We start from the raw sequence: 26,148 nt of genomic DNA on the forward strand, positions 1-26,148 counted from the left end.
TGAAGCAAACTGTCCAATTAGAGCCGGGGCCTCCAGCTTCCATCTTTGCCGACGTTTAATTAACATGCTCCTCTTGGCAGCTGCTGACAAGTTCCAGAAACAGGTTGTAAAGGGTTTTTGTCTTTACCCAGCATGGAAAATGAGGGGTGTTACATCGCGGGAACATGAATAGGTTGCATTTCAGCTCCCTCCTCCCCTCCTTCGCCTCCCCATCCCTCACCCCCCGCTTCCTCTGGCACGGAGAATGAAGGCCCGAGTGTGTATGTATGTGTGAATTGTGAGGGGGGCGGGGAGGGCGGATTTGGAGGCAGGAGAGACCTTCTCCTCCCTCTCTCCTCACCCCTTCCTCGCTGGAGTCTGCTCCACAAAGGATCCGGATTATACTGCTAACTCTCCAGCCGGCACACTTTTGCCTCACGTCTCTTTTAGCCACACCAAACCTCGCTCTGCTGATTTCCATCTCTGGGTCTCTGCCCAGGCTGTGCCCGTGCCATCCTTCCGGTAAACTCCTATTCAGTCTCCAAAACCCTGCTCAGAGCACCCACTCTGGTAGGCCACCTGGGTATGCAGTGGCTGTCGAGAGTTCAGGGTGGATCCCGGTGTCAGGTGGGCCCTCAGCTAGACAGCGGGACCCCTAAGTAGGTGGGAAGTGTGTGTTCCTCAGCCCGGGGTGGTGGCTGGTCACAAGAAGTGGTGAGATCCAAACTGCAGAAACCTTCCTGCCACAGTGGAGGGAGGGCAGGCTGGCTTGGCAGGGAGGAAGAGGGAAGGGTTGGGGTAGGGGATTAGCCCAATGGAGCCCTTCTCCCCTATTCTCCCACCCTGCCCCCCGAGTGCCCTTGAAACAGAGCAGGGTCACAGGGAGGGCACCGTGGGTATGGCAGTGTTCACAGTGGATGAGTTTCTGGGGTGGTTGATGTAAAGTAAGGACGGGCCTTGGGGAAAGACCCCAGCCCCAAAGCTGAGCCTGGCAGCGGGCCTTAAGTGGGGGCAGCCTCCAGCACCCCGAATTCTTCCTCTGCAGCCCAGGATGGCTTCCCTTGCATTGTGGGGGGCAGCTTGGAATGGAAGGTCAGGACAGAGGCCGGCGGCCAGGTCTTTGGGGTGCTTCTGTCCCTCAAACTCGCCCTGGAGCATTCACACCCATTCTACAAAGAATGTTTATTCACAGAGGCTTCCATCTGCATGGCACAGAGAGGTCTGGGGGGCCCTGGGGGTAAGGGAGGCCCTGGTGGAGGGGCAGTGGGGGGGCAGGCAGGGAGCAGAAGTGCCCAGCAGTCGGGCTAAGTTGTCTCCAGGAAAGGCTCAGGCCACTCTTCGCTGCCAGCCCCCTCCTGCCTTCTCTTCTCAGGATGTGGCCATCAAGACCCCTGGAGGCAGGCCTCCTGCCGCCAGAACCGGGCTTCGATGCCCACTTTGTCTATACCTCTTCCACCTCCATTCTCAGGCAGGCTCCCTGGGATGAAGGGGAAAGGAAGTCGGGGGTGCCCTGGGCCAGGCCAGCAGGTGGGGTGCTGCTTGCTTTGCTCCTGTTCCCAGCTCAGTCAGTACTGCTCCCTTGGGAGGCCCGGACAGTCTGTGGAGCCTGCGGGGAGAGAGCCGAGAGAAGGGGGCCACTGTGGGGACCCGCTGTAGCCCCTCGGGCCCCTTCGCCTTTTCCGGACAGGGTGGGCATTAAAGGCAAGTGGTCACAGCCTTGGTTTTCTTATGGTCCTTAAACCCCCACACCCTCTCCTGCGACATCACCCAGTCTTGTGGCCCAGACGCAGGGCTTTCCAAGCTCTGACCTCCAAGGGGGATCAAATAGCACTACTGAGCGCAGATGATAATGACCTACAAAGACCCCGGTTTCTCCACTTGCACTCTGCAGCCTTGGAGAACCTGAACTTTTCTGAGCCTCAATTTTCTCATCTATTGGAAAGAGGGAAGTAGTTGCACCTGTTGCGTAGAGCTCTCTGGGGAAGGTTAGCTGCAAAAGGCACGAGAAAGGGCTTGGTGCATTCCACACAGGGGCAAGGAGATGCCAGCGGATGGGGAGAAGAGAGGAGACAGAGGGAAGGAAGGAAGAACTAGCCTGAGTTGATCGACTGAATAGAGCCAGGCCTGTCAGTCCCACTTTTATAAATGAGGAAATTGAGGCTCTGGCTCTGGGTGAAGAGAGCCTCAAAGTCACAGCCAGCAAGCAGCAAAGCCAAGTGTGCACCCAGGTCACCTTCTGTATATTCCTTCCAGTTCCGAGTGCCTTCCACATATTCCCATGCCCGTCCAGCTTGCAAGGAGTCTGACTAAGTGCTACCCCTCCCCCCCTCCCCCTGCTGGGTGCTCACTCCAATCCAGGCAGGAGGGGTGGAAGCTCACATCCCCATTTCTTGGTGCTTTCTGTTTGCCCCTTTGCTGGTGTCACCCAGTTCCCAGAGCTAGGCACCCACCGGGAGACCCGGCCCACGCTCTCACCTGCTTCTCACCTGCCCTGAGGGTTTAAGGTTCTGAGGGCTTGAGGGTGGAGTCCTCAGGATGTAAGACAGTGCTCTTCAGCTCCTCAGGCATCTGCAGAGAGAGGAGGGCATGTCCAAGGGGCCTGCCCTAGGCCAGGCCGGTGTCCCTGGTAGAATTAGAACAGCCTGGGCAAGTCAGGAGCAGCGTATTGTGTGTGGCGGGCGCCACCTTGTGATCGCTGTGCAGATTGCATGCCGAGGGGCAGGGCGTTCCTTCACACAGGTGTCCTGCCCCCTACATCAGGCTGGCCACTGTCCAGGGTGCTGGTGCACTGCGAGCCTGAGGCAGAGTCCTTGCCCCTCTAGAGCAATGCGAAGGCGGTCAGCTGACAGGCACAGCGACAATACGAGCTGCAAATGCACGAGAGGCCGATAGCCCAGTCGGGGGTGGGGAATTCTGGTTGTGCTGAACCCACTTTTGATAGATGAGCAATAATGTGCCAGGGAGACGCAGAGTGGCAAGCGCCCTGAATAGCAGGCAGGTCGTAAAGTGGGGGTGAGGTGAGGGAAGGGGGATAAATGGATTGGCAGGTGGAGTGGGAGTGGGATGGATCTGCATTGCCTTGGCTTCAAGGCTTAGCTTGATCTTAAAGATTGCCTCATCTGGGGCGCCTGGGTGGCTCTGTTGGTTGAGCATCCAACTCTCAGTTTTGGCTCAGGGCATGATCTCACGGTTTCATACGTTAAGCCCTGCGTCGGGCTCTGAGCAGTGCAGAGCCTGCTTGGGATTCTCTGTCTTCCTCTCTCTCTGCCTCTCCCCTACTAAAGCTGTCTCTGTCTCTCTCAGAATAAATTAATAAACTTAAAAGAAAGATCGCCTCATCTGAGGTCCTGGGGACATTTGTGCCATCCCGTCCTCTGGAAAGCCACCTCATCTCCTAGGAAAACCACCCAGAGGCCAGGGGCTGAGGGGACGGCCCGATGGTGGCTCACTTTCACTGACACAGAATTACAGTCCTCAAAACCGAGCACTGCTGAAAAGTACACAGCAGAGAGAAGGTGTGAACTTAGAATAAATTATAAAGATCAAAACAGAACCAAGAGTGAACTTCTATATATGGGAATTGATAACATCTTTTAGTTTACTTCACTGGTGTCAAATCTGTGATTTCTAATTGTGGTGTCTAAAGTAGTTTAAATTCTGACTTTAAATATGGGATGAAAATAATTATGCTGCTAAAAAAAGAAAGTTTATTAAGAATGTAATAATAGAATACTTCTTAGAAAGAGCAGGATCTCAAATTGGGCATATAATCTCCACTGTGTAAAAAAAAAATCAGGGCACCTGGGTGGCTCAGTCAGTTAAGCATCTGACTTAGGCTCAAGTCATAATCTTATGATTTGTGAGTTTGAGCCATGCATCAGGCTCTGTGCTAACAGCCTTGAGTCTGGAACCTGCTTTGGATTCTGTGTGTCTCATTCTCTCTCTGCCTCTCCCCTGCTCACACACACACTCTCTCTTTCTCTCTCCAAAATAAACATTTAAAAAAAAAACCTGTGCGGATTAAAAAAAAAAAAAAAGACTGGAGGTAAATATACTCAAAACATTAACAGTGCTTGGGTTAAGATGATAGGATTTCTTTCTATTTTTCTCTATTTCCAGATTTCCTTTAATGGGCTTTTATTCATTTTATAATTAAAAAATAACTTAAAGAGAATGAATTCAGAAGCATTATTAGCTATGAACATGAAATTGGCTTATAGTGGATATCAGTTAAAATTACCCAGAAAGCTTCTGGGGCGGTTTAAAAATACAGAGCCAAGGGTGGCTCAGGCGGTTAAGTGTCCGACTCTTGATTTCAGCTCAGGCCATGATCTCATGGTTTGTGGGTTTGAGCCCCACAGCGCAGAGCCCACTTGGGATTCTCTCTCTCCCTATCTGTCCCTCCCTCCCTCCCTCCCTCCCTCCCTCTCTCTCTCTCCCCCACCTCAAAAAAATAAATATTTTAAAAATAAAATAAAGTTGGGTGCCTGGGTGGCTTAGTCGGTTAAGCGTCCGACTTTCGCTTAGGTCATGATCTCGTGGTTCGTGGGTTCGAGCCCTGCGTCGGGCTCTGTGCTGACTGCCAGCTCAGAGCCTGGAGCCTGTTTCAGTCTGTGACTCCCTCTCTCTCTGACCCTCCCCTGCTCATGCTGTCTCTCTCTCTCTCTCTCTCCTAGAAATAAATAAAACATTAAAAAAAATTAAAATTAAAAAATAAAATAAAGTAAATAAAAATACAGAGCCACATGAAAGGCGGTGATGGGTAGGCCCTTGTCACAGGGGCCACCAACACAGGTTAGGTCCTGTCCCCCCATCATGAAAGGAAGTGCAGGTGGCTGTCATTACTTGTTGGAGGCAGGTAAACACCTCTAACAATGATTGATCAGGAGGGAGTCCTGCCAGAAGTCACTGAAAACCCAAATCACAGCATGTTTTTAAAGAAACCGAGTCCTGTGACATCCTAGTACTTTCAGCTTCTAGAGCACGGTTTCTCGAGTTGGGTTTCTGTACTGATACAGAAAGCAATGGAATGTCAAGAACTCAGTTTCTGGACCAGAATCAGCTGGAAAGTTGTTCCCATGCAGAGGCCCTCCTGAATTACCGTCCTGGGCTAGTGCCTGGGAAGCTGCATTTTTACAAGATCTCTAGGTGGGTCTTACGGAGACGGAAGTGGAACACCACATCGTGGTTCTTAACCTGGGCTACATATTGGATTCACCTGGGGAAAAAAAAAAACTCTGGCCCTGGGAGTGTCCAGGCCCCACCCCCAAACCAATGAACTCGAGCCTCTTGGGGCTTGGAGAGCCTTTCAGGCTACCCAGGTGATTCCCATGTGCATGGAAGGGTCCTGGCTCTCCGAGGCGGGTGTGGTTTTCACTAGCATCATGGGGAGGGCTTGTTCATGCTGCCCTGAATTTGGGATTCAGGAGGACTGGGTAGGATTCAAGAAATTTGTATTCCTAACAAGTTCCCAGGTGCCGTTGCTGACGGAGAGTGCGGGGGGGGGGGGGGGGGCATACTTTGGGAATTACTGCTCAGGAATAAAGCCTTCAGCCCCCAGGAGACACAGTCTGCAGGTGGAGAAGCAAGGTGACTCGGGCTCTGTCCCTAACCCTCAGCTTCCGGTCCCTCAGCCCAGCTCAGCTGATGTGGGTGGGGGTCTGTGGAGAAGGGAGAGACCTGCTTTGTGCTGGAGAACAAGTTCCTGGAACTCACCTCCCAGTAGACTGAATCCTCAAAGCAGTTCTCATCAGCAGGTTGTCCCCAGAATGGCAATTTCAAAATGATCCCTAAAGAAAGTTGGGGGTCACAAGGGGTCAGGGACTACTTCCTCTCTGCCTACCCAGCCGTTTCCCACAGCTGGGAAGCTACCCCCACCCCCCAACCCAAGCCAGTCCCACAGCAACAGGGCACAGGATTTCTGGGCGCTCCGGGCTGACCGCTGGTACCCCCACCCGCAGCGGCCCCACCTTCTCTGGCCCAGACACTGCCACTCACCCACAATGATGCCGCCCACCAGGGCCATGGCCAGAGACACAAAGATACCAGCAGCCTGAAACTTGCCCTGCATGCTTGAGTCCCAGGCAGTCTTGAAACCATCAAAGTCAAAGGCATTAGCAAGCCTGGGGTGGAGACAGAGAGCAGGTCAGGGCTCCAGAGAGAGGCCAAGTAAGCACCTGCTGTCACCCCACGAATGCAAGTAGGCCCCAGGGCTCAGCACCCCCTGGCCTGAGCCTCCCCAGGTGCACTGGACAGATGAGATGGTCTCTAAGACCCCTGAGGAAGGACAGAGGTTGGGGAGAGAGGCCCACAGACAGTGGTTCAGGTTGGGGAAGGCTAGGGGTAGAGACGCAACATTGGACCCCAGAGGAAGAGCAGTTAGGAGGGAGCCCAGCCTGCCCTGCACCCCCTCCACACTCACCCTTTCACTCCGTACACACTAGCGTTGGCGCAGGACGCCGTCACAGCCCCCACAATGCCGCCTATGAGGCCGGGGAGGCCGTGCAGGTTGTGAATGCCACACGTGTCCTGGATCCGCAGCCGAGACTCCAGGAATGGCTGGAGAGGGGAGGCGGGTGTGGCAGGAGGGTGGGGAGGTCAGAATTCCGGAGGCCCCAGAGGCCCAGGATCCTCCAGCCCCCAGATCCCCTCCTGATCCCACCCCCAAGTTAGGATCAGAGACCCCGGGATTCCCCAGCCCTCAGCCCCCCGGCCGGGGGCCCTCACCGTCAGGTACACAAAGCCCAGGGTGGAGATAATGCCACAGATGAAGCCGACGATGAGGGAGCCGTATGGCATGAGCATCATTTCAGCCGCGGTGCCCACGGCCACCCCTCCCGCAAGCGTGGCGTTCTGGATGTGCACCTGGGTACGGAGGGCCGGAGCTCAGTCCTCCCCCAGAGCCTGCACGGCACGCTGTGGGCAGGGGCGGGCCGTCTGGCTCTGGGGGGCACAGGTGACTCACAGCGCGTCTCAGCCAGCCGGGAGCCTGCAGAGGACCCCGGGCCCAGCTCCTGCGCTCTCTGCACCAGCGGTCTGGCCACTGTGCACGGGCACACATCTTGTGTCTGTGCCGGTGAGACCTACTGACATGTCTGCACGCCCCCTGTGTATCTGTGCGCAGGCTGGCATGTCTGATGGTCTCTATGTGACACACACCGACGTCAGGCTTGTTCGTGGGCAAACACCCATGCCTACGGCGGCTCCAGGTCTACCTGCACCAGGCACTGCGCTGCCGGCTGCGGGGATAATTTCAATCCGTCTCTACAACAAGCCCAGGAGGTAAGAGCAGTTATCTTTTGATGTTTGTGCAAATGAGGGAGTTGAGGTGCAGAGAGGTGACGCGGCTTGTTAAAGACCACACAGCTAGCGAGAGGCAGAAAAGTATCTATCTCCATCTGGGTCTGTGTGGAGCCAGAGCTCCTGACCTTGACCCCATTCTTTGTCCTTGCCTGCGTGGGGGTATTGGGTGCACACAGGTGCGTGTCTGATTCTCTTCCCCCTGATGTGGGCATCCCTGCCTCTCTGTGTGGTCATTGTTCGGTGTACCCAGGGGTTCAGGGCAATGTCCCAGCACACACCTGCCTGTGTCAAGATTATGAGATAGAGAAGTGGTCTTCTTTTTATAGAAAAATCTACCAACATCTATGGCCTTTGGCCCCTCCCCACTGACAACAGAACAACCTGTCCTGGTGATGTGACAGGAAGGACACAGGGAAACATATTCCCCCCACCAACCTCCCAGGGGCGGAGACAAGGCATCAAAGGGGTTTCCTTTCTGAGTGTATGGGATGGGGCAGGCGGAGGTAGCTTTAAGAAGACTGAGGTGACTGGGTGGCTCAGATGGTTAAGCATCTGGCTCTTGAACTCGGCTCAGGTCATGATCTCACAGTTGATGAGTTCGAGCCCCACACTGGGCTCTGTGCTGACAGTGCAGAGCTTGCTTAGGATTCTGTCTCTCTCCCTCTCTCTCTATGCCCCTCCCGCACTTGTGCACTCGTGCACGGTTTCTCCCTCTCTCCATCTCAAACTTAAAAAAAAAAAAAAAAAAAAAGGCTGAGGGCCAGTATTTGGAAGATCAGAAGCCAGGGAGAGGGGAAGTGCCCCTGGCAACCCTACAGGGCAGGTCAGACGGGGTATTCAGCCCAGAACAGCGCTCAGCACCCCAGGCTGCGCGTAGTAAATGAGGAGGAGCTGCTCATCCAGAGCACCCAGTGTAATCAAGAATCTCTGAGGATCTGGTTCTGGGCTCTGCCGAAAACCAGCTATGTCATCTGAATAAATCATTCGCTCCCAAGCCTCAGTTTCTTCATCCGCAGGAGGAGTGTGATAATCCTGATGCTGCCTGCCTCAAGGAATTGTTGACAGGGCATGGAGATCAGTGTCCACTGGGTACCGGAGGTCAGAGTCCCCCCCCCCACCCCCCAGGGCTCCCCATGCTCCCCACCCCCCTTGCTCACCATGTCCAGCTTGCCCTTTTTGTGCAAGGCGCTGGACAGTGCCACCGAGGTGAGCACGCAGGCTGCCAAGGAGCAGTAGGTATTGATGGCAGCTCGGTGCTGGGCGTCTCCATGTTTGGACACAGCTGAGTTGAAGCTGGGCCAGTACATCCACAGGAAGAGGGTGCCTAGCCAGACCAGACAGGGCCGGTGGGCCCAGGAGAAGAGGTGTTAGATGGGCCCCGCAGAGCTTAGGCAGAACTAAGTTCCAGAGACAGAAGATGACTCACGTGCTCCAGCAGCCTCCCACCCCCCTGCTGGGGGCTCTTCCTAGAACATCCACCCTGTCTTCCTCACTTCCTGACCCTGCTCCAGGAAGTCTAGCCTGAGCCCATAACCGGGCTAAATACCTCCCACCTTGCTCCCACAGCACCATGCCGCAGGATCTTTCCCCCCACCGTAGGGACATTATTATTTGGTAACATTGCCATCGCTTCCACCGCACTGTGAGGAGCTCCTTGAAGGCGGAGCTAGGTTTTAGACCAGAGTGGGTGATTGATATATGTTCTCTGGAATGAACGGACACAGGGAGTAGGAATTCACACCTTGCCCTAACTCAGGGGATGGAGTCACCCGGTCCTGGTTACCACTTTGTCTGCCTTGGGGCATCCTAGGGAAAACAGGATGGGTGGCCAACTTCTTCCAGCTCCATGGGAAAAAGGGCCCATCATCTGGGATCCAGGAAGTGTCTACAGGCAACCCCCTCTGCCCTTTCCCCAAAGGGAACCGGCCACCACCCTCCAGACCGCGTAGAGATCAGGTATAATTGTGGGAGCCTGTACTCCCATATAATGGTTCTCAATCCTCATGGTTGTCCTCACCCATCATGGCGACCCTCAGTCATCATGATGGCCCTTATCCATCATGACCACCTTCACCCATCATGGTGGCCCTCAATCATGATAGCAGCTCTCACCAATCATGGCGAAGAGGTCCGAGTGGTACACAGAGCTCTGCCTCTCCTTGCTCTGATGTAGGCTGGGTCGGTAGAGGATCCAGGTCACCGTGAGCCCAAAGTAGGCACCAAATGTGTGGATGGTCATAGAGCCCCCTGCATCCTTCACCTGAAGTACAGGGCTCTGTGAGGCTCTGATACCGTCTCTCCCTCCCACCTGTTAGCACTCTCCTTCCCCACCAGACACACACACACACACACACACACACACACACACACACACGCACACGCACACGCACAGGTCCATCTGTCTCTGATTCCACATGCTGCAGGATGGGAGCCCAGGGTCCCCTACAGACCAATCAGTTCAGAAGGGGAGAAGGTGGGGATCTCTGAACCCAGGCAGTGAGCTTGTCAGCAAAATACTAGGGCATCCTCACCCAGCAGATGGGACTGCGCCCAGACTGGGAAACCCAGCCTTAGAGAGGACCTTGGTCGGTCACACAGTGGGAAGAGGTGAAGCAGACCTAGAGCCTAGGGCAACCCTCTGGTTTGTCACCTAGTTTGTCACTAGCTTCCACCTTATCTTAATTCCTGGGAGCCCTTCCCTTCCTCTGGGCCCCCCCTCTCCACATGTCTTTCTACACAGCCTGGTCCAGCACCTCCCCGTCTAGACTGCCATTCCTCGTTTCCCCAGCATCCTGCCCTACTTCTTACCCTATGACCTCCCAGCTGACCTTTTACCACTCACCCCATCCCCACCCTTATGTGTCCCGTCCCCCACAGTCGGAGCACATAGATAGGTTTCTTCCTCTTCTATCACTTTCTGCCCTCCCCCATTCTGTGCCTCTGGATTTCATTCACAAAGTGGGGGAGATGGCGGTGACTTAGCGGGGCTGTCTCGAGAGTTAAATCAGACAGCTTGTGTAAAGCACTTGGCGAGCGCCTGGCACCCAACAGGCGCTTGGTGGACTTAGCCTTCCTCCACGTGCCCCCACCTCCTCTCTCTCCAGCCTCCTCTTCCTCCCCACTCGGAACCAATCTCGGGGGAAATTCCAATCCGAATCACGGACTTGCTCCTCCACTTTAGATGGGGAAATCCAACCAGAGAGGTAAGTGTATGGTCCAAGGTCACAGAGCTTAGCTATGGGGTTGCTGACAGGGCTGGATTTCGTAGTTTCCAGCCTGGTGGGGGCCTCTCCTAGCTGCGAGCCCTGGGATGAGCCCCCTTGACTTCTCTGAGTCTCAGCTTTCTCGTCTGTAAAGTGGGGGTAATAATTGTGCCTTTCTCAGGGACGAGGATTAAGTGAGATACGCCGTGTGTGAAGTATTCAGAGCAAGTCTCAGCCAAGGGCAAGTACTCCTTATGTGTCAGCAGTGACTGTTGAACTTTAACTCTCACAGACACAGGCCTAAAGAGTGTCAGGCATTAAAAGAATTTCTATAGCGGGAGCCTGGATGGCTCAGGCTGTTAAGTGTCTGACTCTTGATTTCAGCCCCAGGTCGGGCTCTGTGTTGATAGCAAGAAGCCTACCTGGGATTCTCTCTCTTCCTCTCTCTCTGCCCCTCCCCAACTTGCGCCGGCACATGCGCGCTCTCTCTCTCTCTCTCTCTCAAGAAAAAAATAAAATTCTGTAGCAGGCTGGGAGGATTTTTGAGGGCCTCTTAAACTCATGCCCAAGATACTGCATTCTCAGCCTGTTTCAGATCATGCCCTTTGGCCCCACTGCGCACCCCTCACCTAGCCTCGCTTCTTTCTTTCTCACACCTCCCACCCCACCTTGTCCCTGAGGCCTGTGGACTCACCTCCTTTCTATCTGTTGAGTCACTTTCTTCTCCTTGTACTTCCCCAGCCAGGCCCATTATCTGTCACCAGGATGACTCGGACAGCCTCTTAGCAGGGCTCCCTGCTCCCCGCCATTCTCACCGTAGCCAAAGTGGTGTTGCCATTACATGTCTGACTGTGCCACTCCCCCCATCCAAAACTCTCCATAGCTCCCCACTGCCATGTCAGAGTCTTTAACACCATCTCCAGGAGCCTTGATGATCCCTCTCCCGCCCCCCTTCCTCCACACCACTACCCCCTCCAAGCCCTCCCCTGGGTGGAGTCCTCTCACTGCGGGCCTCCCTCAAGGCCTTCCCACTGTTTTCTCAGCCTCACCCCTGTGCCTGGTTATTTTCTACTTGACTTCTAGCTTTGGCATCTCTTCCTCCAGGAAGCCTCCCTGACCTGCCGTGCTGGCTCAGGCACCCTCCTTCAGGCCACCAAGCCCTAGACCTCATGCGTCATCATACTGCATGGTGACCGTCTGTGTACCTCCCGGCTTCCTCACTAGATTGTGAGCTCCTCGGGGTCTGAGTGAGAATGCCTGGAGCCTTGCAGTCAGACTCCAAAATTCATTGACTTGGTAAATATTGTTGAGCACTTGTTGTTATTGTTGCTGTTGAGCACATAATGGGCATTGGACTAGGTGCTGGGGACACAGATGGTCCAGACAGATAAGGTTTATCAGAGAAGGAGAAACGTTATGAAGAAAATAAACCAAGTCCATGTGAGAGATGGTGACTAGGGGTGGGACGGGGAAGTAGGACAGAGGGCAGCACTGTGTAGGCCGGAGTATCTGGGAGGACCTCTCTGAAGAGGTGATATTCCAGCTGAGATCTCAGTAATGAAAGCGACTGAGGGACGAGCATTCCAGGTAAAGGGAATAGCACGGGCAAAGGCCCTGAGGTGGGGCTAAGCTTGGTGTGTTGAGGGACAGACAGGAGAGTGTGGCCAAATCTCCGAAAGAGGGGGAGAGTGGATTATAAGCTTGGAGAGAAAGGCTGGGGCAGAACTTGTAGGGTGTTATAACAAACTTGGATTTTATTTGAAGTGAAATTTCGGAAACCACTGGAGGGTTTTAATCAGGGCGTGGTCTTATATGCATTACTAACAGGTCTCCATGGCCGCTGGTGGACATTGGCCTGAGGTGGTGAGTGGGGCAAGGATGAAGATAAGGAGATGAGTTAGGAGGAAGAGATATGGTGGCTGAAAAAAATAACAAAATGAATGACTGAATGTAGTGTAAACTAAAAAAACAAAAAACAAAAATAAAACTCTACCCCTTGTCGGAGGTGAGGGTATTCAAGGCAGAGTCCAAATGTAGAGGACTTGGGGTGAAGAAATGGGTGAAGTCTCTGAATGACCTTCACCCCTGCAAAGGTACCAAAGAAGTATCTGAGCTAGAGTCAGAGGTCTAAGTTGCCCTTACTTGGGTCATTGAATTGGCCAACTTTAAGGGGCATCATTCCTGCCATAATTGATGTGAATGTCCCTCCTAGAGTTTTGCAGTGCACAGCCTATGCAGCCGTACATGTTCACCTTGGCCATTCCCCAAGGATCCTTCCTTACAGATGTGCCCCCTCAATACACTGGGTCCTTTTCTTGGGAGACCAATCTGGGAATGTGGTGTGTATGTAAGAGTATGTTCAGGGGGGTGCCTGGGTGGCTCGGCTGGTTAAGTGTCTGACTCTTCATTTTGGCTCAGGTCATGATCTCACAGTTTGTGGGACTGAGCCCCATATCAGGCTCTGCAATGTTAGCTCATGCTGCTCGCTCTCCCTCTCAAATAAATAAGCATTAAAAAAGAAAGAGACTATGTTCAGGAACACCCACTCTTTCCACCCAATAAGCAGGAAAGAGAAAGAAGAGCGACAACGGATATGAGCAACTCCGGCTCTGCCCAGGTGCTGGACTAGTCTGCTAGGTGGACCACCATCTCTGCCCAATAAATATCATGACTCTCGCTTTAGCGATTAGGAATCTGACGTTCAGAAGGTTAAGTGACTTGACAAGATTGAACCAAATCCAGCTGGCATGTCTTCCCAGCTCTCCCTTTCTCTATTTCCCTGCTGTCACCCCCAAGTGTCCCTCCCATCACCACCCCCGTTCTGGTCCCTGCTCACCTTTAGCAGGCTGAGAAGAATAAACTCATTCACTGAAAAGAGGGTCACTTGGAAGAGAGTCATGATGAGTAGCTGGACAGGGCTGACTTTGCCCAGAACTGCCCCAAAGGCCACACAGACAGAGCCCACGCAGAAGTCCGCATTGATGAGGCTGTGGGGAGACAGGTCAGGGGAGACGGGGCTGAGGCAGCAGCAAAAAGTGGGCACTCCAAGCCCTGGGTTTGACTCTGGACTTTGATCATCTATGGATTTGGACTTGTGGCTTAACCTTGCTGAGCCTCCGTTTCACGATGTGGTAATGGCATATAACATCCTAAAGGTACTCTAAGAATGAAAAGAGATAACAGGTGAAGGGTCCGGCCCAGCAAAGGCACATACCGGATGTCTTACCCTTCCTTTGTGGCCCCCATCTGAGCACGCCCTCCTCACAGGCAGCTTTGTGGTCAAGGCACCCAAGTCATCTGGCTGCTGTTGTTCAACATGCTGCATATTTGGAGCCTTGGCCTGCCCTCCAGCCTCCACCTGCCTTTCTAGAACCTCCTCTGGCTGCCTCTTCTTTCAGGAAGTCTTCCTTGATTCCTCCACCCACATGTGATCTCTGCCTCCAGGCTCTTAGATCTCACTCTATACACACCTCTTCTGTTGGTTACCAGGGCTCTGCTTGGGTTTGAGCCCTCATGTCCTTACCTGAGAGAGAGGACCTATGTCCAGGGAAGAGAGAGAGGGCTTCTTGCAGGAGGTAGGGAGCTGGGGGATGCATGGAGGGGGCAGGAAGGCCAACAGAGAGAACAGAGGCAGAGGAGCACCTAGGTCCTCCTTAAGGCTGGACCCTGAAAGCCTGGCCAGCCAGCAGAAGGCTCACGGAGAGGCAGACAGCCAGGTGGAGGCCATGCATCCAAAGGAGACGCCGGCTCTGTCCACGTGCCTCCTAACCCAGGCTTTCCCGTGCTCGGCCAGCAGCAAAGCTGTCCTGCATTTTGACGCAGTCAGGAGAGTTGTTAATAGGGATGGGTGTAGGGACAGTAGAGAGTCCCACAAACCATTCACAGCCAGAGGATGTGCGCCTGCCCCATGCTCAGGTGTGTGTGTGTGTGTGAATCGAGAAGTGAGAAGCCAGCTGACTGTAGGGCCAATTCTGTCAGGTCCCTCCCAAGACAGAGGATGCTCACTGGAAATGTCTGCTTCACTATGAGCCTTGTTCACGGCTGTGTCCCCTGGGCCTCACACAGACCCTGGCTGAATGCATCATGGCAGTTACTAAGTGCCAGGCACAGAAATACCTGCCTGGTACTGCATACGGCCTCCTGGGCCACACAGGCCCTGTTACTGGTCACACCATGTGGAGGAACACGGAGGCTTAGAGAGGCAGAGTTATTTGCTCATGTTCCCAGAACTGTAGCCAGAAGACCCAGGACAGAGGTGACTACTCAGGAATGCGTGGCCCACGTTGGGCCTCAGCTGCCGGCAGAGGGGGGTTCGGATGTCACATCATAGGAGGGCCCTCGGAGTGTTGGGCAGAGCCTGTAGACGAGCCATGACCCTAGGTGGCAGGTGGGACCTGGAGGGCTCTTCAGTAGGGACGGGAGCCAGCAGGAGGGCCTGGGGACAACATGATCATCCTGTCCTGAGCACCAAAATCGGCTCCAGCTCAGTTGCTGAAAATCAATTCCCTGAAAGCCAATTTGCCGAAACTCAATTTGTCAAGTGAACCGACTCGTCCAATAACCGGCTCGGCAAAAGCTTGCCAACGCACAAAGTTAATAATAATTCTCTTTGGAGATTTTTAAGCAGTTGTATACTTTTGTTTTTCATTCAGCCATAGGTCTGGTGCTGTGGTGGCCAGTGAAATATATTACGGGTGTTTTCATACTTTGGATCTACGGCTTTGGGAGGGAGACGTTCTTGTCAAAGATTTTATGCAAAAGACTGATTTGTCGGCTCCAAAACATTTTCTATCTAGTCAACTATGTTTCCAGTGTCTCTAAAGTCATGGATTCATTAACTGGCTTGAGTGAATTAATATCTTGCAAGTATTTGGCATTATGTTTTAAATTTCAGACAGCTAGCCTATGATCCCCGGTTGGTGCCCTATATGAGACAGCAGGGGGCTTGCACGCTAAACATGGTTTTATGGCAATTTGCCTCTAAACCCTTTCTGTGGATTTGGTCTTCCAGCGGGCGAAGGACCGTTCGTTTGCACACCCGCCCCCTTGCCCTGTGGGCCCCGCCCCCGAGTCAGCCCGTCACCTCCGGGCCCCGCCCCCTCACCCTGAGGGCCCCGCCCCCTCGCCTTGCGGGTCCCGCCCCTGGGTCAGCCTCTCACCTCCGGGCCCCGCCCCCGGATCCGCCCCCTCCCCCGTGTGCCCCGCCCCCTAACCCACCGCTCTCCCTCCCGCGCCCTCTACCTGCGGGCCCCGCCCCACGCCCCGCCCCCGCCCCGGTCGGCCCCGCGCTCACTTCTCCACGCCCACGTGAATGTAGCCTTCGGAGTAAGAGTGGAACCACCCCTGCATGAGCAGCGCCCACTGGATGCCGAAGGCCGCCAGCAGGAAATTGAAGCCCACCGAGCTGAAACCGTAGCGCTGCAGGAAGGTCATGAGGAAGCCGAAGCCCACGAAGATCATCACGTGCACGTCCTGGAAGCCTACGGGGAGAAGCAGCCGTGGGGGGCGGGGGGTCGAGGCTCGGTCGTTTAGCCCGCCCTAGTCCGGGGTCTGGGCCAGCGCGGCCCAGCGCAGAGCCTATGTCTTTCCGGCCACTGGCCGCCCGGTAGCCTCCGGAGCCCCATTCTCCCATCTCTGCATCTGGATCCCGGGGGTAGGCCCAGTAATGAATGGCTTTCCGGGCATAGAACAGCCACTACCCCCAGCTTGTCCTAAGAACCTCTGGGTGGGGCTGGGCGGGGGCGGGGGTGGGGGGGCGACCGAGGTGAGCCTCCCACTTTAGATCACTCGTTCTAGTGTCAGGGAATGCCTGGGTGTCCCCCTCAGGAGATGGCAGCTTCCTTTCTCCATCCACACCCTGGATGGAGGTGGGCAGCTGGGCATTTGAAATCAGGGCCAGGCTGTGGATTACACGTCGAATGTAGGGCCTAGAACCCAGACTTTCTGCGGCTCCGCCCCGTCAGCTCCATCCTTTTAGTACAGAGAAGTTAGTATCATCCTGACTGACCAAGCACATGAGTTGATCACTCCCGTGAAGGTCACATCCCATCTCTACCTCCAGCAAGGATCCTTTCCTGCATCACTGAGACCCGAATTTGGACCCCAGTTCCTCTATCTGCGAGGCAGATGACACTGGAAAGTCAGGTAACCTACTTGGGTCTCAGAGCCCTCAGGAATGCTTACTCACAAATGCTGCAGAGATTCAATGCAGATGTGTATGCGAAGCACCTAACAGTGTCCGTCCCATAATAGGTGCTCAAAATGGACAAGTCGTTATTGTTGCTTTATTATTACTTAGGTATAGGCTAATGAGTTTACCAGCTCATGGTGCGGTCTTGACAAGCCATTTCCCTTCAGCCTCAGTTTTCTCCGTAAAACCAAAAGATCGGTTAGAATGATCTTAACTGCCCTTCCAGTGCTAACATTGCCTGGTTCTAGATTCTCAGAAAAGGATAGAAGGGAAGCAAAGATAGCTACAAAAATATAAGACGCTAAAAGGAACTACAGATGTCACAGGACACACAAGGAGCCAGATTAAAGGGTGCCTAGTGGCCAAATCAGGGGCAATTTGAGCACCAAAATAATTAGGTACTGTACTGACTTAAAACCATTACAAAACAGGAACTCAGAGTAGGAAGTAAATGAAATCGTGAGGAGGGCTCTTGCTTGTAACAGAATGCGGAGGGCCAGACTGCTAAATGTAGAGTGAATGCCGAAGTTGGAAAATCATGATTTTCACAGTAGAGATTCCATCAGTGGATGTTAAATCCAGGGAGAAATTTGGGGGAAGAACAGAACATTTGCATTGTCTTCAAGGGTCTCCCTATAGATTGCTTATGAGTTGCAAGGTACAGAGAGAGAAAAAAAAAACAACAACCCAGTAATTATGAAGTGGAGAAACAGGGCAATATCTTGACTGAGTGATGAAAATTAACATCACCAATGAGGGACAGATGGATAGCACACGCCTTCAGATGTGCTACCCTGAAGGAGACACATCCGGGTATCATATTCCAGCCTGGAAGGCATAATCCCATTCTACTTGTGAGGAAGCATCAGACAAACAGAAAATGAGTAACATGCTGTTAGAAACGGGGTGAGGCTGTAGTCCTGAGCAATGTCAACGTCATAAAAGAAAGAAAGACCGCAGAAATGTGCCAGGTTAAAAGAGTATAAAGAGAAACAACTCCAACTGCGTTCAATACCTAACTCAGGACTGGATCCTGGATTTGCCCCGGGAGGGGAGGGGAGAGGGGAGGGGAACTATAGAGGTTGTTATTGAGCAAGTTAGAGACTGGCGCCTGGGTGGCTTAGTCGGTTAGGCGTCCGACTTTCGCTTAGGTCATGATCTCACGGTTCGTGGGTTCGAGCCCCTCGTCGGGCTCTGTGCTGACTGCCAGCACAGAGCCTGGAGCCTATTTCAGAGTCTGTATCTCCCTCTCTCTCTGACCCTCCCCTGCTCATGCTGTCTCTCTCTCTCTCTCCTAGAAATAAATAAAAATATTTAAAAAAAGAAAAGAAAATTAGATTGATAAAATTCGATAGAAACCATCTATTAAGGTATTGCACGATGTAAATTCATGAAATTGATTACTGTGGTTGCGGAGAATACCTCCATTCTCAGGAAACATCCGGAATCTTTAAGGTGACAGTGTCAGGGCGTGTATGACTGGCCCTCAAAGGGTTCGGGGAAGAAGAGTATGTGTTTGCATCTCTGTGCAGAGAGCAGGACAGAAGGAGCAGAGAGCAGAATCGGGAGTTAAAAGTATACAGTGTTCTTTGCGCTATTTTTGTTTTAGCAACTTTTTATAAATTTGAAATTATTCCCAAGTACACAGTTAGAAAAGGGGGGTGGACTGCAGGGTCCACCGGCCTTCCCCCTTCCTCATTCCTCGCCCTCCCCTCCCCCCCACCCCCTGCGCCACGCTCCACACCGCTGCCTCCTGTGTTCCTCAGTCCTACTCAGGAGTCTCTGCCTGTGTCCTTCCCTCTGCCTGCGATGCTGTTCCCGCAGAAGGGCCAGCGTCTCTTAATGCAGATCTCAACGAAGTGTCGCCTCATCACGGAGGCTTTCTGGACCACCCGGTTCAGCGTGGGTTCTCTCCCTCACGGCACCTTCTTCTTGCTTTTCTGGTTCTTATTACAGTTTGCAGAACGGTGTGTTTGTCTGGCCCACTAGACCCTAAACCCCCCAGGAGGCTTGGTTCACCCCACTGTTCCCCGGTGCCTGGGGAGCCTCCCAGGACGTATCTGTGAATGAATGAGAATTGCTGTCGTCATCCCAGCAGCACCCAGCCAGCTAAGCCACCAACAAGGAGCCCCAGTCAGAGTAGGAGTTCACGGTCAGATGAGGCTGTGGCCCCTCTCCAGTGCGACACCTCCTACCCACGGGGCAGATAGCCTGGAGGAGGAGGGGCCAGTGGTGTTTGTGCTAAGAGCTGCCCTAGCCTTGCCTGCCCCCAGCTGCCCCATCTGCCCCCCCCCCCCCCCCGCATGGCGCCCTGGACTCCCGTCTGGAGACCTGTGCGAATGTGCGCGAACACACAGCAGCTGGGTGTCAGTTTCACGATGGGTGCAGCTAACTGCGTGTATTATCGCGTTTCATGGTTTATCACGTTTCCAACTGTTGTGGGGGAATTTGAGCTGATGCGTGTGAAACGCCGTACGTGGCATTCTGGTTATTCTTGGGGAGAACGGATGGGTGGCAGACTGGAGGAGAGGTGTGAGAGAGGGAGGTGACACTTGCAGACCTCGGTTCCCGCAGCAGCGGGGGAGGGGAGCTGCCAGGGCGGCGGGGCTGCTGCTGAAAGACACAGGGGATTGGAGGCGGTTGTGGAGAGGCGGGAGGGGCTGGGGCCGGTGTCCTTGGAGTTCCAGACGACCATGGGGTTGAGGGCTGGGGGACGCGGAGATCCTGACGTCTGCAGCGCAGGTGGGAGGAGGGGAGCCTGGCTGTGGGGGGCGGGCCGGGGATCTGAGAGCCGGCGGCCCGCAGATGGAGATGTGAGTCAGAATGTGGGTGTAAGGAGGGGTAGACAGAAGCTGCAAACTGGCCTGCTTGGGAGGACAGGGAAGGCGCTGGCGGGGGTGGTGGAGGAATCCCTGGGCAGAGGCAGCATCACAGAGGGTAGGGGCCTTTTCAGAAGAGGCAGTTTGGTGGCATAAAGGAACCCTGTGGGCAGGGGGTGGGGTAAGGGGGGGCCCCTCCCCGGGGGAAATCTGCAATTTCAGGGCTCCCTTCTCGGTGCATCACCCCTGCCTGCCTCCTCTCACCAGTTCTCTGTCCTCTGTGACCCCTCGGGGGTCCCAGCCTCTCTCTCTGACCCTCTCTGGGGGTGTCTCTTTCTTCTCCCCCCACCTCAGGTACACAGACGCCACCTTCTCCCCTTGGGCCCCTCCCTATTCATTCTCTTGCTCCCTTCCTCTTTATCTCCCACACGGGTCCTAATTTAGATTCCAGACATAACAGTTGAATGATTTACGTTTCATAAAGTTTAGTGCTAGTTCCTAAAACGCTTTTCCTAGTAATGGTTTGAAAGGCCCAATCGTGTGACCTTCGGGAAGGACATAATCTCTCTGATCTGCAGTTTGTTTTTCTGTAAAATGGGGGGTGGGGGAGGCGGGGAAAGGGTTGTACAGGTGCTCAGGTGGTGCTCACCCCAGAGGTTTATGGTGCACATTTAATGGCTTCATCCAACCTGGGCGCAGGCCTGGCTCCTTACTAATCGGTGGTATCAGCTACAATTTCTCTTTTTCTCATTCAAGGCTGTCCAGGTGTTTTGCACTGAGTGGGCAACTTGCTGAGGGACAGTGGAAGTGGGAGAGACACCTCCCCTCCCCCCCACCCCCTTTCCCCAGCATAGAGTGACGCAAGCAGTCTGTTCTCTGAACGAGGAGACCCCGCTGGCGTGCCAGCCACAAGAGCTGCCACGAGGGGGCAGCAGTACACAGCCAGCCTTGCTCTCCCCGTCTCCACCCCCTCCCTAGCTCACTCTCCTCACCCCCAGCAAGGGCCCCCCGGTGAAGCTGGCCCAGTCCCTGAAATCTCTGCAATCTGAGGGCAGAGTTTCCCGTGCCTCTGGGCCACAGCAGCTTCCTCCGCTCCACTGCACCAGCACAGAGAGGGTGGTGCCCTGCCTGGCGCAGCCTGGGGCCGCCCTTTTCCCACTCTCTGTGGCCAGTCTGGCCCAGAATTTTCTTTGAGACCTCCTGGCCAGTCCCTCTCTTCCCCGAGGCTCCGTGCCCACCTCTCCCACGCCTCACAGCGCCCCCATCACCGCACAGAAGCAATGGCGCAGAGGCCTGGGAAAGCAGGTGGCCGCAGGGCAGGGAGGGCTCAGCTGGTCCCTGCCTGGGCCACGGCCGAGAGTGTGAAGCACAGAGGAGTGTAAATGCTGCAACAGTTGAAACTCCTATTCAGAGAGACATTCCTTGGCTGTATCTCTGAAGAGAGGCTGAGCCTCCACTCCCATAGCTTCAGTGATGGAGCGCTCACTCCCCTCTGGGGACGCTTGATACCAGCTTCTACTGTCCCCTCACTTCATGCTACGGGATGTGCCCTACGAGTCACTTGCCTACAGTCTTCGGTTTTCCTGGAGACCCAGTGCATTCACTAACATTCCCACAGTGGCCTCCTCTGCCCTGATCACCTCCCGGAAATGTGTCCGCTCCTCCCTCAGTCTTTCCAGGAAGCTTCGGGAGCCTGGGCTCTGATGGCACCTCCCCCAGGCTCTGCCACTGGCCTCCCCTCCAAGGCCCCAGAGCACCAGGCCAGGAGGGAGTTTTGTGTTCAGCAGCCGGAGCCCGTGGCACAGGCTTCGGAGGTCCCTGCTAGGGCAGGTCTCCGGCGACTCTGGGCCTGCTGCCTGCCGAGGGGCCCAGGTGTGGGGAGCAGCCCTCAGGCCCTCCTGAGCCCCAGCGTGAACCAGCTGGAGCTGGATTCCGCTAGAAACCCGAGATACCCAGCGGCCTCCGCTAATCCCCTGGGCAGGAGTGAGGCCCACAGATATTAGGTGGATAAGCTTGGAGCCAACAACCCAGAAGGTACCACAAGGTGTACCTTCATCCTCTGCCCCTGGGAACGGCCACACTGGGGCCCCACCTGCACCACAGGCCATGTGCGCTCTAACTCCTAACCACAGCCATGACCCAGTGGACCTGAGAAGGGCTGGGCAGGGGGGAAGGGGAAAGGCGAGCCTGGAGGAAGGGGAGGGTCAAGGGGCATGCACCTGGATGTCCAGGGCACCTTCCCTGGCTCTCTGGTTTCCTAGTCACCCCCTCTCTGGCCTTAGTCTCCTTGTCTGTAAAATGGGAGTCCCAACAGCGCCTTCCTGGTGGGGGGGGGTGTTAAAGGAGAGAACGTGCACCTGGTGGCTTGAGTCGTTGCTGCTGGAGTCCGGAGGCCGACAGTCTCTCCCTCTACTCTCTTCTCCATCACTTCCTGCCTGGTAACCAAGGGGAACCAGCCAGAGACACTCAGGTCATCCTTGATGGCTGGGGCGTCTCATCCTCCTTAGCTGCTTCCCTCCCACGCTTTCACTAACACCACCGCCGGGCCACTCTGCACCCCCCATCTGCTCCTGGCGTACCTGTCCTGCCTCACCCCTCCTGCCCACCCCACCGCCTTCCAGGAAGCTGTCTCCTATCTCTTCTGCCCAGAGAACCTGACATCACTGAGGTCAGGGCACTGGGGTGCTCTCAGTCTGGAAGCCCTTTGGGATCAGAGAGCAAGGCTATGCACCTTCTTCATCCACAACGGCCGTGAGACTGGGTCTGTTGAGACAGTCGTGGTTTACGTCTGTGGCCTCTGGTGAATTACTATGAGCACAACCCCTCCAGCCCCTCACTCTCAAAAGTGTCTCTGGTTGATAAATTATATGGCCGCTCTGTGGACAAATGGCTGTTGGGTGAATTGACGAGAGTGGAGCGTGGCAGGTGGGTGTGGACAGAGTGGGGGTAGGCGCTGGGGAGATGTGAGGGCCGCACCCCTCTTTGGGGGAGGTTTTGTAGCTCCTGTTTTAGGGCTTTGAGACCTTCCACTGCCTGGACCCCTCAAGGACGTATGAATGCCCACGGGAGAACTTGCCCTCTTGGCTTCGCTGAGGGCTGATTATGGCCGAGAGGTAAGCAAGAGCCAGAGTGAAGGAGTAGAGCAGGCAAAGGAGGATCTCAAGCTGGCCCTGCCTCTCCGTTTGCCAGATCCATCCAAGGAGAGAAAAGGTGGGCAGTGAAAGGTGGGTTTGTTGGAGTCTTAATTCTGAGGCCACAATTGTCATGGCCTCTTTTTAAAAGAAATTTTTTAAAAATGTTTTATTTATTTCTGAAAGAGAGAGACAGCGTGAGCAGGGGAGGGTCACAGAGAGAGGGAGACACAGAATCCGAAGCAGGCTCCAGGCTCTGAGCTAGCTGTCAGGACAGAGCCCGACATGGGGCTCGAACCCACGAACTGTGAGATCATGACCTGAGCCGAAGTCGGACGCTCAACTAACTGAGCCACCCAGGCGCCCCCTGTCATGGTCTCTCTTTTTTTTTTTTTTTAAATGTTTTTTTTATTTATTTCTGAGAGACAGCATGAGCAGAGGAGGGTCAGAGAGAGAAGAAGACACAGAATCAGAAACAGGCTCCAGGCTCTGAGCTAGCTGTCAGCACAGAGCCTGATATGGGGCTCAAACCCACGAACTGTGAGATCATGACCTGAGCCAAAGTCGGACACCCAACCAACCGAGCCACCCAGGCGCCCCTGTCATGGTCTCTTAAAATACAACTCTGAGTGGAGCCCAGTAGAGGCTGTGGTTTCAACCAGCACAGGGCACACTCCTCTTCCATAACCTCCTTTCTTTGAGGCTTTGTATTTCTATTAATGTGACCTGTGATTGCATTCGCTTTTTGGCAGCCATTTAATATGGCCGGCACTCACTGAGTTGGTAAACCCCCCCCCCCCAATTCTTATCTTTTTTCATGCAGGCTGTCATATCCAGAATGTGTGCAGTTACTTGTTTGGATCTAAGTGAAATGTTATTTCTGGAGGTAAAGGCTCCCATTGCTGAGGGTATTCAAGCCATGGAGGGAACCCCAGTTGACCTAGGTGGGTGTTGCATATGAGCTTTATAGTCCTTGCAGAAACGAACAGTCCGTGACTCTGTGAGCACCAACAGCTGGAATGATTGCCATTGGCTGCTGGTAGATGGCGTAGAAGATCAGAAAACACAAGGGCATGGAAGGAGCCCTGGGCCCAGAGTCTGGAGGTTGGGCTGACCTGAGTGACCTTGGACCAGTTCTTCCAACTGCTGAGTCCTAGGGCATCTGTGTTTTGTGCTCCTCTGCAATTGCTTCATTAGGAAGTGAGGGTTCCATGCCCAGCACTGTGCCCGACCTTTCTGTGCACTGCATCACCCCGGCCTCACCCCAGCCCTGTAAGGTAGGTGCCATTATTATCCCCCGCTTGACAGATGCGGCAATGGGGTTTCAGCGGACTTGCCATTTGCCTAAGGATATCCACCTGGTTAATGGCAGAACCGTGATGGGAATGAGGACTGGTGATTCCAAGGGTATGCTCTTTTTTTTTTTTTTAACATTTATTTATTATTAAGAAACGGAATTAAGAAACAGAGAGAGGCAGAGCATGAGTGGGGGAGGGGCAGAGAGAAGGGGAGACATAGAATCCGAAGCAGGCTCCAGGCTCTGAGCTGTCAGCACAGAGCCCACACGGGGCTCGAACCCACAAACTGCGAGATCATAACCAGAGCTGAAGTCAGATGCTTAACCAACTGAGCTGCCCAGGTGCCCCAAGGGCATGCTCTTCACCAGGGCACCACGGATACAAGGGAGCCAGGGCCCTCCCCCTGCCCACGTTGGTGACTGAGATGGGGCTAGGGTCTTTTATTTTTTTATTATTTTTTTAAAGTTTTATTTATTTCTGAGAGAGAGAGGCAGCGTGAGCAGGGCAGGGTCAGAGAGAGAGGGAGATACAGAATCTGAAACAGGCTCCAGGCTCTAAGGGGTCAGCACAGAGCCCAACGTGGGGCTCGAACCCACGAACCGAACCGTGAGATCCTGACCTGAACCGAAGTCGGCCGCTTAACCGACTGAGCCACCCAGGCGCCCCCAAGGGGCTAGGGTCTTTTGAGGTCAAGTAATGCTCTCTGATGGGGAGGCTGGGGGCCTCTGACGGCACCTGGAGTGAGCTCGCTCACCCCGGCGAGTTTTCCCCAGTGCCTCAGCGCGGGGAAGAGTTGGTGCCCACGTGACCACGGGTCAAGCGTGCCCTCCCGATTCTAGCGGGGAGGCTGCGTGGGGAGCGCCCGCGGGCTGTGGGCTTCTCCCCAGCCCCCGCCCCCGCCCCGTTCCCGAGCAGCAGGCTGCGCAGGTGGCGAGGCAGGGCTCCCCGCCGCGTGGGGACCCGCCCGCCGCCTCCGCGGGCCCGCGCGGCGGCCGGACTTACTTGGGTAGCGGTAGTAGAATTCGTTCTCCACGTCGCTCGTGGCGTTCGCACCGCCCCGGGAGTCGATCCAGTGGGCGTCGGCATCGAGGTCATAGCGCACGAACACGCCAAAGAGGACCACCAGGGCCACCTGCAGGAGCAGGCAGGTGACCGGCAGCCGCCAGCGCAGGTTCGTGTTCCAGATCATGCTGCAGGGGGCGCCTGGCCGGGACGGCAGCGGGCGGATCGCGAGCCGCGCGGCGGCGCGGGAGGCTTATAAGACCGGGGCAGGGGCGGGGCGGCCGCGTCGGGCGGCGACACGGCGGACCCGGGTGCCGCCCGCGGGCTCGCCCAACCCGCGAGGGGACCCGCGGGCTCCGGGGTCCCCGCAGCTCGCCTCGTCCGGACGGGGGCGCGGCGGCGGGGGATGGGGGGGGTCCGGGAGCACCCGCAGCTCCCCGCGTCGGGACGGGGGCGCGGCGGCGGCGGGGGGGGGCGGCGGGGGTCGGTGGGGGGGGTCCGGGAGCCCCCGCAGCTCCCCGCGTCGGGACGGGGGCGTGGCGGCGGGGGGGGGCGGGGGTCCAGGAGCCCCTCCCATCGGTACTGGGCCCCGTGCCTTTCCCCTTTTGGTCGGGGGACCAGAGACAGAAAAAGCCGGATTATCTGCGCCCCCCTCCCCGAGGAGACACAGAGGAATTCCTAGATAGCCGCCATCCCTTTCTTTTTCTGGTCACAGAAGTCATATAGGGAACATGAAAAACCAGGAAAGTCTAAGAACTGTCACACACGCAGAAGCCTGGAGAGGCGGGACGGCTGAGTGCTGCGTGTGTCTTACCACGGAAGGGATCCTGGAACAGAAAGAGAATGTTACCGGGGGGAAAAAGGTGAAATCCCCATGGAGTCTGAAGTTTAGTTGACGGCATTGTGCCCATGTGGGTTTCATGGTTGTGACAAATGTACTCCAGGTAGGTAAGACCTCAGCAGGGGAAACTGGGTGCCTGGTATAGGAGAACTCTGTACTATCTTTGCAACTTTTCTGTAAATCTAAAATTATTCCTGAAAAAAAGGGGGGATGGGGCACGTGGGTGGCTCTGTCGGTTAAACATCTGACTTTGGCTCAGGTCATGATCCTTAGTTTAAGCCCCACATCAGGCTCTGTGCTGACAGCTCAGAGCCTGGAGCCTGCTTTGGATTCCGTGTCTCCCTCTCTCTCTGCTCCTCCCCACTCACACTCTGCGCCTCTCT

At 55.0% G+C, this 26,148-nt stretch overlaps 1 protein-coding gene across 1 annotated transcript; it reads right to left on the bottom strand.

The window, feature by feature from the left end:
* Window positions 1-1,146: 1,146 nt before the first annotated feature.
* RHCG (Rh family C glycoprotein) lies at window positions 1,147-25,087 on the bottom strand. The gene is made up of 11 exons (XM_039216788.1): window positions 24,925-25,087; window positions 15,778-15,964; window positions 13,321-13,471; window positions 9,394-9,541; window positions 8,439-8,605; window positions 6,706-6,843; window positions 6,418-6,537; window positions 5,977-6,043; window positions 5,695-5,768; window positions 2,455-2,547; window positions 1,147-1,585 (listed from the first exon to the last, which is right to left on the bottom strand). The coding sequence occupies exons 2-10, from the start codon at window positions 15,942-15,944 to the stop codon at window positions 2,479-2,481; spliced, it is 1,101 nt and encodes a 366-aa protein (XP_039072719.1). The 5' UTR covers window positions 15,945-15,964; window positions 24,925-25,087; the 3' UTR covers window positions 1,147-1,585; window positions 2,455-2,478.
* Between the last annotated feature and the right edge of the window lie 1,061 nt (window positions 25,088-26,148).

This window comes from Hyaena hyaena, unplaced genomic scaffold (genome assembly GCF_003009895.1).
Source record: "Hyaena hyaena isolate Hyena2069 unplaced genomic scaffold, ASM300989v1 scaffold_13, whole genome shotgun sequence".
Lineage (NCBI taxonomy): Eukaryota > Metazoa > Chordata > Mammalia > Carnivora > Hyaenidae > Hyaena > Hyaena hyaena.

Coding starts and splice junctions, on each gene's coding strand:
- RHCG (XM_039216788.1), bottom strand. CDS start 15,944: ATGATCTTCGTGGGCTTCGGCTTCCTCATGACCTTCCTGCAGCGCTAC. Junction 9,542..13,320: donor TTCTTCTCAGCCTGCTAAAG/GTGAGCAGGGAC, acceptor CCTGTACTTCAG/GTGAAGGATGCAGGGGGCTC. Junction 6,538..6,705: donor TGGGCTTTGTGTACCTGACG/GTGAGGGCCCCC, acceptor TCCCCTCTCCAG/CCATTCCTGGAGTCTCGGCT.